Genomic DNA, 18254 nt, shown 5'->3' with positions numbered 1-18254 from the left:
TGACAATCAATAATATTGTAACCAATCCCTGGATCTAAATCCTGTGACGTCATGTGTAGTCCAATTAATTAACTTTCAGGAAAACAATATTCCGCCTGAGATGATTTTGAAGAGATTAAAATCAGAGTGTAGTAGGCCTAGTGTATATCTATAAATACTTGGTTACTCAATACAATTGTAATTAGTTGGCCTAAGATTTTATAATTTATACAACTACAATGCTTATGTGTAACCATTTTATTTGGAGACCAAGGCCTAGTAACATTTAGTAAAATTAAACACAGGGACTTGGTCCGTCGACTTAGATAGCAGACAAGTGATGCGTTAAGTATTGCTTAAATAGGCTTACGAAAACTCACGGCTAAAATTCCCGCTCGGGGTGAGCATATAATGTTTTCACGCTTTATGTGACTGGCCTTTCCCGTATAACAGATGGGTCCATACATGATAGGGTGATATTGTGAAAGAATTGTATACGACTTAACTTAAGCATTGTGGGAACAGAGATGATATCAAGATATTTTAATCTTGATATCATTTAAGCGACACATTCTCACCATACTTAATAAATAGTTATTTATTTATTCCTTTATTTTATTGATATTATTTTCAACTCTTGAAAAATTGTGAAATTACGCAAAAAATCTCGTCCCTATAGGTGGGCTTGCACCACCAACCTTTCGTTTAACAGTCGGACGCGCTAACCGATTGCGCCACAGAGACATTGGTCAGGTTAATTTATGGTTTGGAATTTATGAAGTTTATATAAAAAATGAAATAGAAATTGAGTAAAACCATATCGTCCCTGGGTGGGCTTGAACCACCAACCTTTCGGTTAACAGCCGAACGCGCTAACCGATTGCGCCACAGAGACATTCATGATTACTGTATTTTATTTTATTATAAACTGAAATCCTCAATTCACTTATCAACCATTAATTACGTTTTTGTTGTGAAGAGTTCAACAATTACGACAATTGTTTAGATTGTCCTGTCTTGTGTGTGGTGTTTAAAAAAAAAAAAATTTATAATTGCGATTTCTAATATTATTGTTAGAGATAGCGTTTTCAGTACCGGGCATTTCAACATCCGGTAACTTTTAAAATTAATGTTTTTTAAATACACCATGTACATAATAAAATAAAACATAGTTTAGATTGTTCTCTCTTGTGTGTGGTTTTTAAAAATAAATGTATAATTGCGATTTTGTAATATTATATTATTATTATTTTAATTATTTTGTATTATTTCAGATAATGTTTTTTTTAAAGTATATACATATATACAAATAAATTAAAAGTCAATAAAATATTGAAATGTTTGTATAAATAAATTAGCAAACTTGTTGTAATAACAAATCGTAACTTATTAAACCTGTGCATTTTACATAGTAATGCATTGTAATGTCTAGGCCTTCGTATCTAGGTTGGTATCACTGTCTTTAGTTAACCATTCCTCCATGAGCTAACATCATAGAATTGTTATATCTGAGGACAATAACATAAACCATAAGGTTGCTACGAGACTGCCTACAGATTTTGTCCAAAGTGAATTAACATCCCGGGGGTTGATTTCCCAAAGGTCTTTAAGTGATACAACGTTGATTTTAATAAAGAGCTTTACCCAGGAGGAGTACAAATTACCTTTCAACGTCTGATTGGTATGAAGTAAGCAACGCGCATATTACGTCTGTACAAAAGCATCGATTGATTTTGTTACGCGAAAAACACGGGTTTTATTCTACGTGTTCATGCTTATTTTTGTTTTAAAAGTGGGTTAATTTCATTTGTTAGGTCATAGTATTATTCTTGGGTAATTTCCGGATTTGCTCGTTAGAAAATGACATCAATTACGGACATGGTATGGTGTTAAGCCTACGACAGGGGAATTCGCAAAGCATATACCTGTGTCTACACTTTCTATGCCTACCACTAATTTAGGAACACATTACAATTATCTATTTCCTCAAAATAGGAATCAATTCGTTAATATTCAAAAGTGCTATTGGAAAAAGAAGGTCATGGACAGTGACATTATGAACGTAATCTCATTTTCAATTTACCTCGACTAAGGCTCCGTCTATGTGCCCAAATATGGTAGTGATATGCACATATATTAGGTAGTGATATGCACAAATATGGTAGTAATATGACATCATCATATGTATTGACAAATAAAGTTTTATAGTGTAGACAGAACTTTTGAAATAAGGAAACGAACATCAATGTGCTTATGGTTTTTAAATTATCCCTTGTAGAACAGTGGATCATTAAATGAGCATGTCAGAATCAGGGCCCCTTCCCCAATTGAAAAATAAGTTCCTGTCTCTTTGTCTCTGATGAGTTTTGTTTTTGTTTGTGTTTCGATTTTACTTTTGTTTAATTATATTGATAAAAGGAGATGGGACGAGTGCAGTGAATTTTGTACCATGATTCAACTTAATATCATGGTCACAAGATAAACATTTTGGCAAACACGGTGTTTCATACATAATACTTTATTAGCTAAACATTTAAAAAATCGAAACTTTGACTGGTGGACCACAACAAAGTTGATATGTTCTTTATCTTAGTCTCCTCACTGTAAACTCCACTGTTATTTGTCTGTATATCTTTTCATTATCTGTGTATGCATTTTAAGCAGATGAAAATAAATCAAATGAAGTATAGGCTACAGTAGGCCTAATTATTTTTGTTAAACATTAAAACTTTCAGTTTCAAAATGATGATGCTTTATTGATAACAATATCAACTTAATTAATATATCACATTATTGATTATATTAATATATCACATTATTGATTATATTAATATATGTAGACCTAATAAAACCAAAAGTCATTTTTAATTTCTTAAGCAATAAAGTTCGTGGATTAAGACTTGTAGTAGTGGACAAATAATAAATTAAAATAAATACATTATGGCCATGTGGATTAACTTCTTATGATATGAAATTGAAGAGGAGACGCATAGCATGCTATTCCTCCTGTTTTGATATCGTTGCCAATTTCATCTCGTGTAAACAGAGCTAAAAGCAACCAAGTTCGAATTTCTTATAATTCAATTTATTTCCATCGAAAAAGTGCATGCAACAATGAATCGTGAAGCGCGCATCGCTGCTCGTCTAAAAACACAGCACATGGCCTGGCCTCATTATAAAAACGTCACTATGGTATTCCTCTTGTTAAATACACGACATTTTCAACAACCATTATGTGCAGTGATTTGTCTGAAATAAAATGAATAAACAAGTAGTCGTCTGTAACCAATCGTTCAAAATTGGGGATGTAACCTTGTGCGCATGTGTGTTATATGAGCTATGCTGTGATTAATGAATAGCAAAATGATGAACATATTGAAGATATATTGTCCCAGGAAAAATTTTTTTTTTCTAAATTGTGTTTAATATGTCATTTTAATGTCACATAATAGTTATTCACTTTTACCAAAAATAGGATAAAACAACAATTAATTTACATGGACAATACATCTTTAAACAATACATTGGAATAATCTTTCATCATCATCATCATCCTCATATATTCATTACCACTCAGTCATCATAATAGTTAATATACAATCACAAACAATTATTCACCACCATCTAAATATATTATCTACCTTCAGTGACGTCATAATCATCACATTAGCCTGCTATTCTTTGATTATCAACATCCATAGGCAGATTCATATAGAGGTGGAGCAGTCTTCGAAATCATCAACGTCATTATCACTATCATCATCATCATCATCATCATCATCATCATCAGGATCATGATCATCATCACGATCATCATCATCGTCATGATCATCATCATCGTCATGATCATCATCATCATCATCATTACGATCATCATGATCAGCATCATGATCATCATCATCGTCATGATCATGATGATCATCATGATGATCATCATCGTCATGATCATCATGATCATCATCCTCGTCTTGATCATCCTCATCATCATCATCATAATCATCATCATCGTCATCATCATTACCATTTGAATCAAACAATTTGTACAACCACTTCCTATGCCATTGCTCTGTAAGTCCCTTGATTCGTAAATTCTAAATAGTTCATCTTGATTAATTGCTTTTAATCACATAATTAGATTATTATATTTCCCAGTTCGGCTAAATTTGGAACAACAAACATTTAGCTAGAATCAACTTTCGCGTGTCACTCTCGACCCATCCCGTCATCGAATCACACGCCTCGCTGCACTCTTCAAGCGTCCTCTATCCACAGATCAATAACTCAGTTGACAATGTTTCTAGAATGTTACATACAAGTTATTCTTAATACATTTTAAAGTAATTCTTCTTAATGATTTGAGGAAATTGCAAGATTGGATCTTGTTTAGACGCAACGCAGTGAAGTACGCGCAAAAGTATGTTGACCAATCGAAAGTGACGTGTCATTCAAATAGTTTATTGTGATTGGTCAAATTACTTGCGTTGTGTGTATGTCCTTGCGTTGGGTCCAAGTGTGGACCAAGCCTCAATACTCAACATCCGAAGGCCACAAAGTCAGACACAATTGCGTCACATTCGAAGATTTTTGTTCCTCTCTTGTTTTTAAAAGTAATTATACTTATTGAATATACATAATATAATGTATATATAATATGAATATACGAAATGTGTTGAAATAATAATTATTAATACAATATAGGAATTCTCTATATCCCATCGAATTTGTTCTAATAACGGAGTAGAGATATTAAGAAGAAAAAGGCTCCTAGAAAAAGACAAAAATCGAATGAGAAAATTTCGTTTTTGTTCCGTTTATTTATTCGACCAGCATAAAATAAATACAATATAGATATAAATCCAAAGGCAAATTACTGAAAAAATGACAATGCTGTGGGTATCAGTGGCTGGATCGCAATGGAGATACAAAATGACAATGCTGTGGATATCAGTGGCTGGATGATTTGATTTGATTTGATTTGATTTATTTCGGCATCAGTACATAAAATATCACAGACATACAATTAAAATTGGCAAATATAAAAATACCAATATAAAACAAGGATGCCAAGGATAACTCATAAAAGTCCTCTACGGACTTGTTTCCAATGAGGTCCTTTGAAAGAACAGCAAAAAAGACAAACAAAGCAACATATAAAAATTACAAAAAACAGCAAAAAGGACAATCGAAAAAAGAAGAAGCGCTAATTAAATAGTTTCTAGAGCTAGTGAACGTTCCTGTAGATACTTTTTAACTTTACTTTTAAAACAACAAACAGTTTGTGATTCCTTAATGTTAATTGGTAAATTATTCCATTCTTTAATAGCATTGTAAAAAAAGGTCACATGTGCCATTGGCTTGATAGTTGGGATTCTAAAATTAAAATTGCATCCCCTAGTATTGTAATTATGACTGTCTGAAATTCTAATAAAACGATTGCATAAAAGGTGGACAACACTGATTATATATTTTAAAAACATGACAGACTCTAAGAAATTCGACACGGTCTTGGACTTTTAACATACCAACGTCGTTTAGCTGAGATTGACCAACATGAGATCGGGGACCTAACTTTTTTATAAAACGAACCATTTTGTTTTGAGTCGTTTGTAATTTTGATTTTAAATTTTTATTTACCGTAGAAGACCATGAGCAAACCGAATAATCGAACATCGGTTGGATTAAAGCAAAACTAAGAATTTTGCGACAATGTGAATTAAGAAATGATGATTGTCGGTACAGAAATTTCAGTCTGCCGTTTGCTTTGTTTATAACAGAGCGGGCAATGACGTCACCTGATACATTTTGGTCAATCTCAATACCTAGGTATTTGATAGATTTTGATCCATTTATAGTCGTTCCAAAGCAATCAATATAGAATTCGTTTACTTTGCTTAATCTACGTTTAGAACCAAACAGGATGCATTCGGTCTTACCCATATGAAGCGAAAGTTGATTGTCGATCAGCCAATTATTGCATGATCTCAATGAAGATACAAAAAAAAGCGAAAAGCTAAATCAAAACGATAAGTAAAAAAGCCAGAAAGGTTAGCAGAGCTTTCGGGCAACACTAGCCCTTCATCAGTGCAAGTATAACAATATAACAATATAAATATATATATATATATATAAAAGAGATGAAAAAATGCTGGGCAAGGGGAAGCTAAAGCAAAATACATCGCTGTAACTAAAAAATGAGTCAGCTTCCCCTAAAAAATGAGGTTCTACCGAGACTTGAACTCGGATCGCTGGATTCAAAGTCCAGAGTGCTAACCATTACACCATAGAACCAGCTTATCAATCAAATTGCGCAGGATCAATAAACGAATAATGTAGTTATTGTTTTAACAATTTAACATTAAAAGAAATCCTGAACGTCTAGGCCTATAATACGTCACAAAATTGTACTATTTGCATACACTTCCTTCTCAATTTTGTAAATGTTTCAAGTGTTTAACTTAGCAACTGATCTGACCACTTCAGATTTAGTTTAAACACGATGGCATATGTCGTGGTCAGCGAAGATGCAACAAACTGCCTAATTGTGTCAATACAAGTTTGCCGTTTGGAAACTTAACTAGTTCTTAACTAGTCCTAGTGTTTGCTTAAGTAACTGGTTTTTAAGTGAGTGCAATTAAGCTGAGATGCTTCTGGGGCAGGCCAAGCACGTTGACTGGCTGAGTTGATCTCCACTAGAGGACGCAACAAAAAGACTGTAAGCGAAATCGTAACGTAAGCATACAACTTATTAATTCACCGCTTGTGATTGGTCAAATCTGTAACTTTGTATGATAATCGGTCAACTCGCTTGCGTTGCGCTTCGTCCTTGCGTAGCGTCGTCCGAGCGAGAACCAATTGGTTTGCTGATATCTCCATGTGTATTCCCTACTCTTCCCTGAGTATTCCTTTATTTCATCATAAAATATAAATTTATTGATCGGGTATTCTTTAAGTAATTAATTTTAATAAGAGGTTGCAGTTCTTGGTTTAAAAAACATCAGGAGTTAATCAATTTCATCAGTCCATTTTAATCAACTAATGATTAATATTTTTAGTCTATAGAAAGTCATAGAAGTCATATAGAAATGGACCTGGGTACCTTGTATTGTATTGTGAAGGCCTTTTTTTAAAAGAAAAATATAATTATTTTCAATATCGTGTTAAAAAAAGGCTAGTGCGCGTTTACAATGTTTACATATTGTTGTTGGATACCATGACTACCGCGTTTCCGATATTGTGTGTGCGTAGGATACGCGTTTCCGGTAGTCGCACTTCCGGTTGTTGGCGTAACAACGTGTACGCGCGATTCGCAATAACTTCATGCTTGAGGGCGCTAAACAAAATCAAATCAAGGAGGTAGGTTTTGAGGTATATTCAGAGCCTCATTCTGACAATGGAGCGTTCTCTACTTCTCTACGGAGCGCCATTTATGCCTTTATTTACTTCGGAAATAGAAATAGTACTACGGCAACTGGTCCAGTCACTGAATTTTAATATATTTTGTATGTTAATACAATTTGCTTCCCTGGTGCTAAATTGGTTTCAATTGAGCACAGTGGTATATTCATATTCATTATTTTATTTATTTTTTTATTTTTTATTAAAAAAAAAAATATCCGTAGAGGTTCGAACCCAATCTACTAGAGCTTACAGCACCCAAAGCTGAGCATGACCCGTTAGACCACAAAGTAGTACATGACTAAACAGCTGATAATAGTCTATTTATACGTGTATTACGTAATTCATCATTTTATTATAAATATCACATTAACCTTGTTAAAACCAAAATGATCAGTTAGCTCAGTCACCTGAGCGTCGTGTTCACAACACGTATGTCGTAGGTTCGATTCCCACGCTGGTCGGTGGAATAGAGTTAAAGGCATGCGGCCACTGTGTTTGGGGTTCACAGAATTATACGTCCCCCTTTCCACCACACATCATGAGGCGACAACATCAATGCATCTGGTGATGTGTTGGAAACGACCCCAAAAGGCTGTGGCAGGGCCTTAGCGCTGAGGCAGGGAGAGCACATTTAAGATTTTATTTTTTTTAATTTTATTTCCTTTTTCAACCTGTATTCGATCTCGTAAATGTTATGTTTGCCGCCCTCAATAAAAAAAAAAGAATTTTATATTTTCATTACAGGTGTACGAAACGGTTTGGTATGTCGTGCGTTGTTATGCAATAGTTGTGCAGGTGTAGTGGGAAAGATGGTATTGTTAGTCATTCGCGGTCAACACGCCACAATGTTGCATTTTTATTATGTTATTATTATAGTGACGTCTAGGCGTATTATTATAGTGACGTCTAGACGTATTATTAAAGTGACGTCTAGACGTATTATTATTACAGTGACGTCTAGACGTATTATTACAGTGACGTCTAGACGTATTATTACAGTGACGTCTAGAAGTATTATTACAGTGACGTCTAGACGTATTATTACAGTGACGTCTAGACGTATTATTACAGTGACGTCTAGACGTATTATTACAGTGACGTCTAGACGTATCATTACAGTGACGTCTAGACGTATTATTACAGTGATATCTAGACGTATTATTATAGTGACCATAGAATTACACATTTAGCAAAGTACTTTAACCACATCCAGCTATGTATCGGTCTCTTGGATTGTCTCATTACAGACATCCATTTCCTGTGTGAACATACACACGTTCTTTACTGTTACTGTGTTCTACTACTATATTTGAACATCATCCGCCATCTAGGATCGAAATGGTCCATTTTCGATGTTTGTTCGTTATACAAATTTCTGTTTCTGCATGAAACCATACATATAGGGTATCAAAATTATAGCAAATGTACTCGGAAGGTTTTAAACGACATTGCAAAAATCCGGGGATTTGGTTAGATAGGGTGTGGGAGTTGAGGTTCAGAAGGTTGTGGGGATTTTGGTTAGGCTAGGGGTAGTTGGCTATCAAATTGACCAGAATTGTAGTTGGATAATGTATTTTAATTATTCCTGGGAAGGGGAATGGAGTTTGAGGTGGGGATGTAAGCTTATCACCATGTCCGAAACTGTATTGGGAATGTTTTAAACTGCTTTTTTGAAAACTGCTTCTGAGGGATTATGGATTGGGAGTGCTGGCTAACATAATTTGTACTGGAATCGTCTTAAACACATCACCCAGTATCTGGGGTGTGTTTGGAGGGGAGGAGAAGGAGCGAAAATATTGGCATAATGAAGTAGTCTATATGATTGGAATTGTAATAGGAAAAGTTACTACATTTGAACTGTCCATGGGAGGAGTTAAGGTTTGTTGATTGTGGTTGGGATGGTGAGAGGAGAAAGAAGGCTGGGGACGCAGTATCAAAATTAGATATTTTAATTATCAGCCAATATGACACCTATTCATTTTTACAGTTTACAACGTACTTAAATCATACACCTATCATAGCTATGTACACCCCTACCCCTAAAGTTGAATTGAAATTTTTCCTGGGAAGTATTTGTTTTAAAAAAAGAGTGTGAGGTGTTATTGAAGAGGGCTGGAGGTTGGTGAGTATAGGGAGACACTGGGGTCGGGTGTTATGTACTGAGAAAGCTTTAAACTAATTTTGAAACCCGCCCTGGGGCGCGCGGGTATATTTGCTAGTGAACCTAAAAGTAGATAAACAGCTCAATAGGTACATACTAAAAATCACTGTTTGATTGTTTTTGTATGATAAATTCAATTAATACTTTATAAATAAATAATTTCTTTTAATTAATACAGGTTGAGTATTTTTTATTCTTATTGTTTAATGATTTTGTTATGGTGACCGTGAGATGCGAGATTGGTTCCGAAATTAGTACATCGAAACAGCTGTTTGGCAATGGCCACTGTAACAGACAAATTCAGCAACGTTGAGTGTCTTCAATAACGTCAGTGAACGTTACTTCAAGGTTAAACCCAACGTTAACAATAACGTTTAACGGACGTCAAAAAGGGTTCACGTTATTTGAATGTTATTTCTAAACATTCAAAATACGTAATGGTAATATTCAGCTAACGTTTGGTGAACATTGGACTCAACGTTCTGTGAACGTTGTTCGAGGGTTAAAACTACGTTAGTCATAACGTTCAGCTGACGTCAAAAAGGGTCCACAACTTAATGTTATTTGAACGTTATTTCAAAACATTCAAAAAACATAAACGGTAACATTCAACTAACGTTCGCTGAACGTTGACTGAACATTGAACTAACGTCAGTTTTGACGTTCTCCGGACGTCACAAAGGGTCCACATCTGAATGTTATTTGAACGTTATTTCAAAACATTAAAAAAACATAAACTGTAACATTCAACTAACATTCGCTGAACGTTGTTTAAAAGTTAAACTAACGTTAGTTATAACGTTCTCCGGACGTCACAAAGGGTCCACATCTGAATGTTATTTGAACGTTATTTCAAAACATTAAAAAAACATAAACTGTAACATTCAACTAACGTTCGCTGAACGTTGTTTAAAAGTTAAACTAACGTTAGTTATAACGTTCTCCGGACGTCACAAAGGGTCAAACGTTATTTCAAAACATTCAAAAAAACGTAACCGTAACATTTAGCTAACGTTATTTGAACGTTAAATTGTTAGCTGGGCTATATAACTGGAAGTTTGAAATATTTTTGAAGTATTTTCAGAAGTATTTTTTCTCGATGTTTTTGTATGTGATTATTTGTGCTCCACTACTGGCGCCAAATTGGATCCACTAGAAAAGATGTTAACATTCAGTAACTTATTTGCTGTGCTCCACTGGTGCCAAATCGCCACGGTGCGTTCTTACATAAATTATGTTAGCCTGAAGGCTAAGTAAATGTAAATAATATAATTACTTTTCTGGCTGTTTTACTTATCGTTTTGATTTAGCTTTTCGCTTTTTCTTTTGTATCTTCATTGAGATCCAGTCACTGATACCCACAACATTGTCACTTTTTCAGTAATTTGCCTTTTGATAAATAATATAATATAAATATATTAGCCCTACTAACCAAATAAATCGTTCCTTGAGAGATAGTGGTAGTGCGATTTAATCACTTAACGCCCTCTATCCTACTTTCGCAGTTGATGCTGATCATTCTGCTATTCTCTTAACTTGGTTGACTCTTTTGAATAGGCCGCTTTTTGGCCTCTGTCATGCAAATCAACTGTCAAGCAAGCTGTGTTTGGTGGTTCGGTTCGTTAGAGAACGAATGGTATTGTTGAGAGCGATCGTGCCTGGATGGATTGTAAGAAGAAGTAAGAAGTTAATGTATAAATTAAACTATTAAGGATTGTACTTCATAAAACACTCGATGTCTTGATTATTGTAATTCGAATATAAGTACTTTTGTAAGTATTTGCTGCCTTTCGAATGGAAAAGTGAGGAGAAGTTTTAGCTAAGCACGTACCAAATTGAAGCAGACAATAATGTAATTGTAGCGGCGTACACCACCACTGTCGTGGGGTTTGAGTAGTTTTAAGCCGATCTTCCAATCCAAGTGCGGCTTCGTAGTATAGCCTGGTGGAATTTATAGCACACATTTGTTTAAGGATATTTATGTACATATTTATCAACGGATTTATTTGCTGTCAAGAAAATTGAAATTGTTTATAAACTTCCACCGTAACAACAGGAAAAACGTTATGGGTTTATGATGAAAAGAAACCAAACATTTTTGTGCACTCAACAAAAACCAAATTTCAGCAAGATGTCGTCTATGATTTGTTGTCATCATCCTTTAAAGTTTTTTTTTAATAGGAAGTCTTCCATTATATTTTATTTCCTAGCAATATTGATTGCTAGAACTAATAGCCAGCAGGATGTTACATTTGAGATAGAAGAGGGGCAGCCAGCAAACACAGTTATTGGAGCATTAGGCAATCCACCATATGCAAATGGATTTGATATTTCAAATTGTCAATCGTATATTTCTTTTGAAGAAACTGATGGAACATTTAAAACAAACGCTGTACTTGATAGAGAGACTATTGCCTCTTGTACCTTCATTGTTTTTAATGATTTTGGTAATAATATACAAGTACTAATTAATATCAAAGATGTAAATGATAATGCTCCAATATTTTTAAGTCCCTCTTCCGTTTTAAACCTTTCTGAATCTACACCATTAACACGCTTAAATATTGATTATGCAACAGACGCGGATTCTAGTGCCGAGTACACCGTACAGAGATATGAAATTTTATCAGGAAATGATGAAGGGACTTTTAATTTATCATCAAAATCGCTTCCAAATGAAGATACGCTGATATTAGATCTTGAACTAGTTGCAGAATTGGATCGTGAGAGAGTTCCACAATATACGCTGGTCATAGCTGCTTACGACGGTGGCGATCCAGTGCTTAGTGGGACTACTACGCTTACCATAAATGTTGAAGACGTAAACGATAACGCGCCAATGTTTTTATTGACGAGTTATTCTGCAACGGTGAACGAAAGCACACCTGTCAATACAAAGATTTTATCTGTTACCGCGATGGATCTTGATGAAGGTCTAAATGGACAGATTGTTTACGAGATCAACAGAAGACAAAGTGATACGGATGAAATATTCAGAATTGATCCAGTGACAGGTGATTTATACTTAAATAAACCTCTTGATTACGAAACTCAAGCAACTCATGAGATTATTGTCGTCGCTAAAGATAGCTCCCCAGAACAATTGGAAAATACAGCATTTGTAACCATAACTGTGACAAATATCAATGAGGGAGCCCCAACAATCTACATATTGTTTTTCGGGGAAAACGGCGAGCCTAAAATTTCAGAAGATGCTGAACCGGGTGATTATATTGGGAGGGTTTCGGTAAACGATCCCGATGAAGCGGAACTGACAAATGTCAGTGTCACCTTGTCCGGGGGCGATGGTAATTTCGGTGTCGAAACACAAGACAGCATAATCTACTTGGTCTGTGTGAAACGTATTCTTGATCGTGAAGAAGTAGCTTCGTATAATTTGACAATTTTTGCGAATGATTATGGAATTCCTCCACTCAATGCACAGAAAAATTTCATTTTGGAGATATTAGACGTTAATGATAACCCGCCTGTATTTGATCCATCTCAATATGACCCTAATATTCAAGAGGTGGCCGACCCCGGCACGTTTGTGACCCAAGTACAAGCAACCGATGCAGACGCAGGAATTAATGCTCAAATTACATACAGCATAACAACTGGGCCGCAATCAAATTGGTTCCACATCGATCCCAACTCTGGACTAGTTACAACGGACACAGAAATTGATCGTGAGGTTGCGCCAGTCGTAAATCTTACCGTCGTAGCAACTGATATGGGAACACCTTCAATGTCTTCCAGTGTGTTGGTTCACGTGACTATACGTGATGTGAATGATAATCAACCACAGTTTGATCCTTCTTCGTACAGTCATAATGTTCTTGAAAGTGTGAATGTTGGCACTTGTTTATTTGAGGTTAGTTTGAATTTAATTATTTTATAACTATTAATAAAGTACAGTAAAAAAGCAAATTCAATCATTCAAAGTTACATTTATTTCTCTTATAAGTTCATCATATTATTAACAATACTGTAATTTGATTAAACTACTGTAAGAGGGGAAAAATTCCAGAAAAGTAAAGATTGTGTGAAGCAGCCCATAAAACTAAAAATGAAAACAGGTCAACATGGGAAACTACAACAGGACAAAAACTATTTTGAAGACTTTTATTGTAGTTTAGAGTACTGAAAAATGCTTGATATTAATATATATTCTTCATGAATGTATAATTACTGTATATATTTATGTGTGTTTATTACGTTATGATAAAAAAAAATTCATAGATTTACAGTGTAAATTACCATCTAAATTTAGTCTTTCAAGTACTGTACAGTGGCACCCTACACTACAGTAACATGTTGTAAAAATCACACATACTGGTTATTGTTTTTAAGATTGAACTTTGTGCAGGTAGTACAGTACTTATAAATTAAGAACAGTAAAACAAGATGCTATTGTTCCTGATTAAAATGCAGGCAACATCAAAGGCACCTACAATTAGTTCATATTGTAGTCTGTCTTTAATTCAAGACAATAAATAAATTGGATCAAAATCTTGTTTAAGCATTCAGAAATACAGGCCAAAGAATGTATCTTTTGTCAAAAACAAAGGTGCTAACTATTTTCTATTCTATAGATTACACACTTCCAACATCAAAGAAAATGTTTCCAAAAGTATTTGTAACACCAGGAAATTACTTTAAAACATCTTTATCAAGTTATTATTTATTTCTTCAATTTAATACATAAAACATTGAGTATTACTGTACAATACTTATTTAGTACTAAAACATACCAAAAGAATACTCTTCACTGGCTCATTTACTGTGCATCAGAGAGAACACAATTCCTATTCATTATTGACTATCCATACAAATGTTATAGATGCACTTCAAACCAATTGGCTTTTCATGGAGAATTCCAAGAAGGAGATACTAAACAGAAGCTTTTGTTTTTGTGTTATACAAATGTAAGCAGGTCCTTCAAGGAATTGTTTTGTCCTATTAGGCCTACACATTTTAAGAGAATACAGTTAGGCATTGAGTCAGACTACAGTAGCTTAATAATAATATAATTTGCAATATCGTTTTTCTTCCAAAATACAAAAAAAAAAAACCATGTAAAGTACAGTAGAAATAAGTAATAGAAAGAAATAGGAATACAAGAAGTAAAAGTTAAAGACCCTTCCCTGCAATTTTGGACGTTTTTTGGAAAATAATACATATATATCACTTTAAAAACATTAAACCATGTCATTCCTTGTCTTAAATGTACGTTTTATGGTAAATTATGATAAAAAGTGAGAAACAATGCACTACCGAAGTAGCTTGCGGCGATCGACCTCTCGTGGACGGTCTTAGGCCTAGCCTACTGTAGCTAGGCTTAGTTTTGTAGGCCTAGCTGGTAAACATCGGTAACGTACGAACATCGTACGCTAGCTATATACCTAGCCTGACGTTGTATAGTTGCTGCATTAATTGTCTTTCTATTTTTGCCAGACTCCGTTGATACAAATTGGGGAAAACCCGGTATTTTTGCTGAAAAGTTAGGAGTCTTCCATTTGTTTTGGCCTCACGATCGATCGAAAAGTGGGCGAATTACAGGTGAAAAACAAAAATATCAATCCGCGCGCAATGCATTCTGGGATTTATAGCGGGCCGCTATAATTATTAGAATCGACTTATTTTTCACATTTTTAACCGTTTAAAGACGAAAAAAGTTATCGCAATAGGACCATATAGTATTATTTTTACATTAAATATAGTTTGTGATCTTAAATTAGATCTAAAAAACGTAGGGAAGGGGGCTTTAAAGAGATAAATAAATATTGTTTGTAAACACAGTTTAGGACTACTGTATCCAATAAATTTTGATACACAAAACTATTAAATGTACAGTAATGTACGGGTGTTTATAATTTTACAGTATTAGTGCCTGTGGCCATATTAACCAATCACACTGATAAGTGAGATATTTCCCTTAAATATTAAGTATTTCACTTAAACTTTATTCATTTATATAGATGATTTTTTTAATTTTAAGGGTGTTTCCCTTAGCCTACTACTGTAAGTGTGAATGGTGAATACAGCCACTAGCCCTTAATACTGCGTGATGAGTGATGTCACCTAAGGGTGAGCTTATATTCAGGTTACAGAACCTATACTGTAGGGTGGTATATATGCCTGCCAGTCCTGATTTATGTAACCAAAAAAGATTAAGCAATTTCCTCCATTTTGTAAGGATTCTTTTTTGATTGACATGCAATGACTTGATTGATAATTGATTTATTATCTCCTCAATATTGTTACCTTCTTCCAATGGTTAAAATATGGGTGATTGATTACCCTTTTAGACAGCCATCATGAATTTATTAATGTGTTTTAAGATTCATTGTAATTCTTTGATACAAGCTCTGAAACTATCAAATGATTTATTTATCTTCAACGTTTTACCATCTAACATTTGTGAAAAAAATGAATGAATAATTACCTAAAACAGACAATTTATTTCACAAGGCAGCTGAGACGATACAGCAATTGTATATACACTGAGTGATAGGCTTTGTGATTCAGTCTTAAATACTGACTAACAATATTAGGATTGAATTCATGGCTATTGTAGAGCACTGTAAATTGCATCAACATTGTTAAGAGCAAGTATTGTTATATATACAGGGATTTCTATAGTTAATTCTCACAAAGGCACACACTGAAAATGTTTAAGCCTTACAGAATCAAACTTACATAGGATATTAGGTTTCATTGTTAATTGAGTTTCAACATATTTTAAACCCTCATAATCAAAAGGCAAATTTAAGAATGGGTGAATAATTCTGTTCAGAAAGAATTGAAACCTCTTATATGCATTTCTCCTAACTTTAGAGTCTCCAGTACTTTATACTATATATATTATATTATATATTTTATATTTAAATACAGTTTACACTAACTCTATATACAGTATTTCCATTTACAAAATAACCCACCATTTGTGAAAACAAGGGAAAAAGCTCTTATTTTTTCCTCTAAATGCTGTTATACAGTGAATAATAGAGATACAGGACAGTACAGTATGTGATTTTTGTACAGTAGTCGCTATATGGAGTGACTTGCAATATATAAAAGTCTTTAACAACTTTCCTGTCAAATTGCAATTTTCAAACTACAGTACATGTCCAGCATTGGCTGTTATATGTATGTAAGCCTAACTATAGTTAGTCTATTAGCCAAGCTAATTTAATAATCAATTATTTTATCCTCCTGACTTTTTCCAATTTTCTCCAGTTTTAATTGGAGTCATTTCCAACCTTCAGTAAATGATTAAAATATGTGGTTTTATTCCGGAAAAAGTGTTGCTTAAAAAGGCCAATTAAATTTAAATTAAGTGCCTTACTCACTCAAACTTCAATATTTGTTTTAAATTAAAACTGTCTGTTGCAAACAAGCTTACAAATACCATAGTATATGGGCGTTAATCTCTGTAGGCCTAGGTTCCTACTGTTTTAAGGTAAAAAAGCTTCTGCTGGTAGACAGACTAATCCTGTACTCATCAATACTGATCTAATCACCTAAGCCTGATGATCTAAACATATTCTCGCTCTGATGTTAAGAATTCTCTGACTGTTTTTGTTGGCCGATGTTCTTCACTGAAGATTAAAGTAAGATTAGGCTTGAATTTAAGCATTTTCTAGTTTCTGATTTAAACACATTTAATACTGTAAGTCTGTAGACAATTTCTTGTTATTCTTCTGGATGATTAATTTTTAAAATTCATTAAATTGAATTTGAAATGTTTGTCCACATAGGAACAGTACATTGAAGTAAACTACTGTAATGGTACTGTATATGTGATTTATAATGTCTGCATTTAATTTTGAAGTTAGCATCTTGTCATCAAAATTTGCTATCAAGAAAAATTAAATTTGTATTCAGAATTTCCAATTTCTTTTTGGCTGTTTTACTAGTTTTGATTTAGTTTTTGCTTATTTTATTTGTACCCCATTATCCAGCCACTGTGCCCACAGTCTTTTCATATTATAATACAGTTAGTATATTGTAAAGTAAGTGTATATCTTAGATCCTAGATCGTACAGTCATACCTTTTAATGTGCTTTTTACTATAGTTATTGAGCATGATAGCTTTTAATGTGTTTTTTACTATATTTTTTTTATTTTTATTTTTTTTATTCAATCGAAACCAACAGCGATAATTACCGCCACTAACAGGTTTGATACAAACAAAGCCAGGAGAGTTTAAAGCACCTTGATTGGTCCTGACATTGATCAAGGGCTTCTCTCGTCCAGTGCCCACCTTGACCAGAGGTCTGAGGCAGATACTAGATGCAGGGGCTGCCATAAGAGTCAGCAGTGCTGATTTCAAATGCCTAACGGGACCCCAGCTCCGTATACAGCACCCGCTATTCCCAGATGGTCTCCCATCCAAGCTCTAACCAGGCCCAACGTTGCTTAACTTCGGTGATCTGACGAGAACCGATGTTTCAACGTGGTAAAGCCGTATATAAGCCTATAGTTATTGTGCATGATAGCTTTTAATGTGTTTTTTACTATATGAATGCTGTGCATGTTAATTACATGTTTGTACCATGACCACAAAGTCCGGTTCATTATTCCTTGCTCTATTTACCACCACAGTGGTAAAGTCCATTTATTATCATCATAATGTATTTCAATTACCGTTTATTTTATGGTTTATTTGATTTTCAAAAATTTTACTTAGAATCGAATAATTAGAGTACAG

General features: G+C 34.1%; 1 protein-coding gene, 2 non-coding genes and 1 pseudogene across 3 annotated transcripts in view; 1 reads left to right on the top strand and 3 right to left on the bottom strand.

The window, feature by feature from the left end:
* Positions 1-800: 800 nt before the first annotated feature.
* Trnan-guu (transfer RNA asparagine (anticodon GUU)) lies at positions 801-874 on the bottom strand. The gene has a single exon. It is a non-coding gene; the product is annotated as a tRNA-Asn (tRNA).
* Positions 875-6195: 5321 nt separating this feature from the next.
* Trnaq-uug (transfer RNA glutamine (anticodon UUG)) lies at positions 6196-6267 on the bottom strand. The gene has a single exon. It is a non-coding gene; the product is annotated as a tRNA-Gln (tRNA).
* Positions 6268-11185: 4918 nt separating this feature from the next.
* LOC140048502 (protein dachsous-like) overlaps positions 11186-18254 on the top strand; it is a 67569-nt gene continuing 60500 nt past the window's right edge. Inside the window, exon 1 of the mRNA XM_072093233.1 lies at positions 11186-13412. Within this exon, the coding sequence (XP_071949334.1) occupies positions 11613-13412 (1800 nt within the window). The 5' untranslated portion in view covers positions 11186-11612. The remainder of the gene's footprint in view (positions 13413-18254) is intronic.
* LOC140050627 (5S ribosomal RNA) lies at positions 17899-18016 on the bottom strand (annotated as a pseudogene).

This window comes from Antedon mediterranea, chromosome 5 (genome assembly GCF_964355755.1).
Source record: "Antedon mediterranea chromosome 5, ecAntMedi1.1, whole genome shotgun sequence".
NCBI classification, from domain to species: Eukaryota; Metazoa; Echinodermata; class Crinoidea; order Comatulida; family Antedonidae; genus Antedon; species Antedon mediterranea.
The sequence above is the reverse complement of the archived record's forward strand: the minus strand, read 5'-3'. Positions and strand labels throughout refer to the sequence as shown.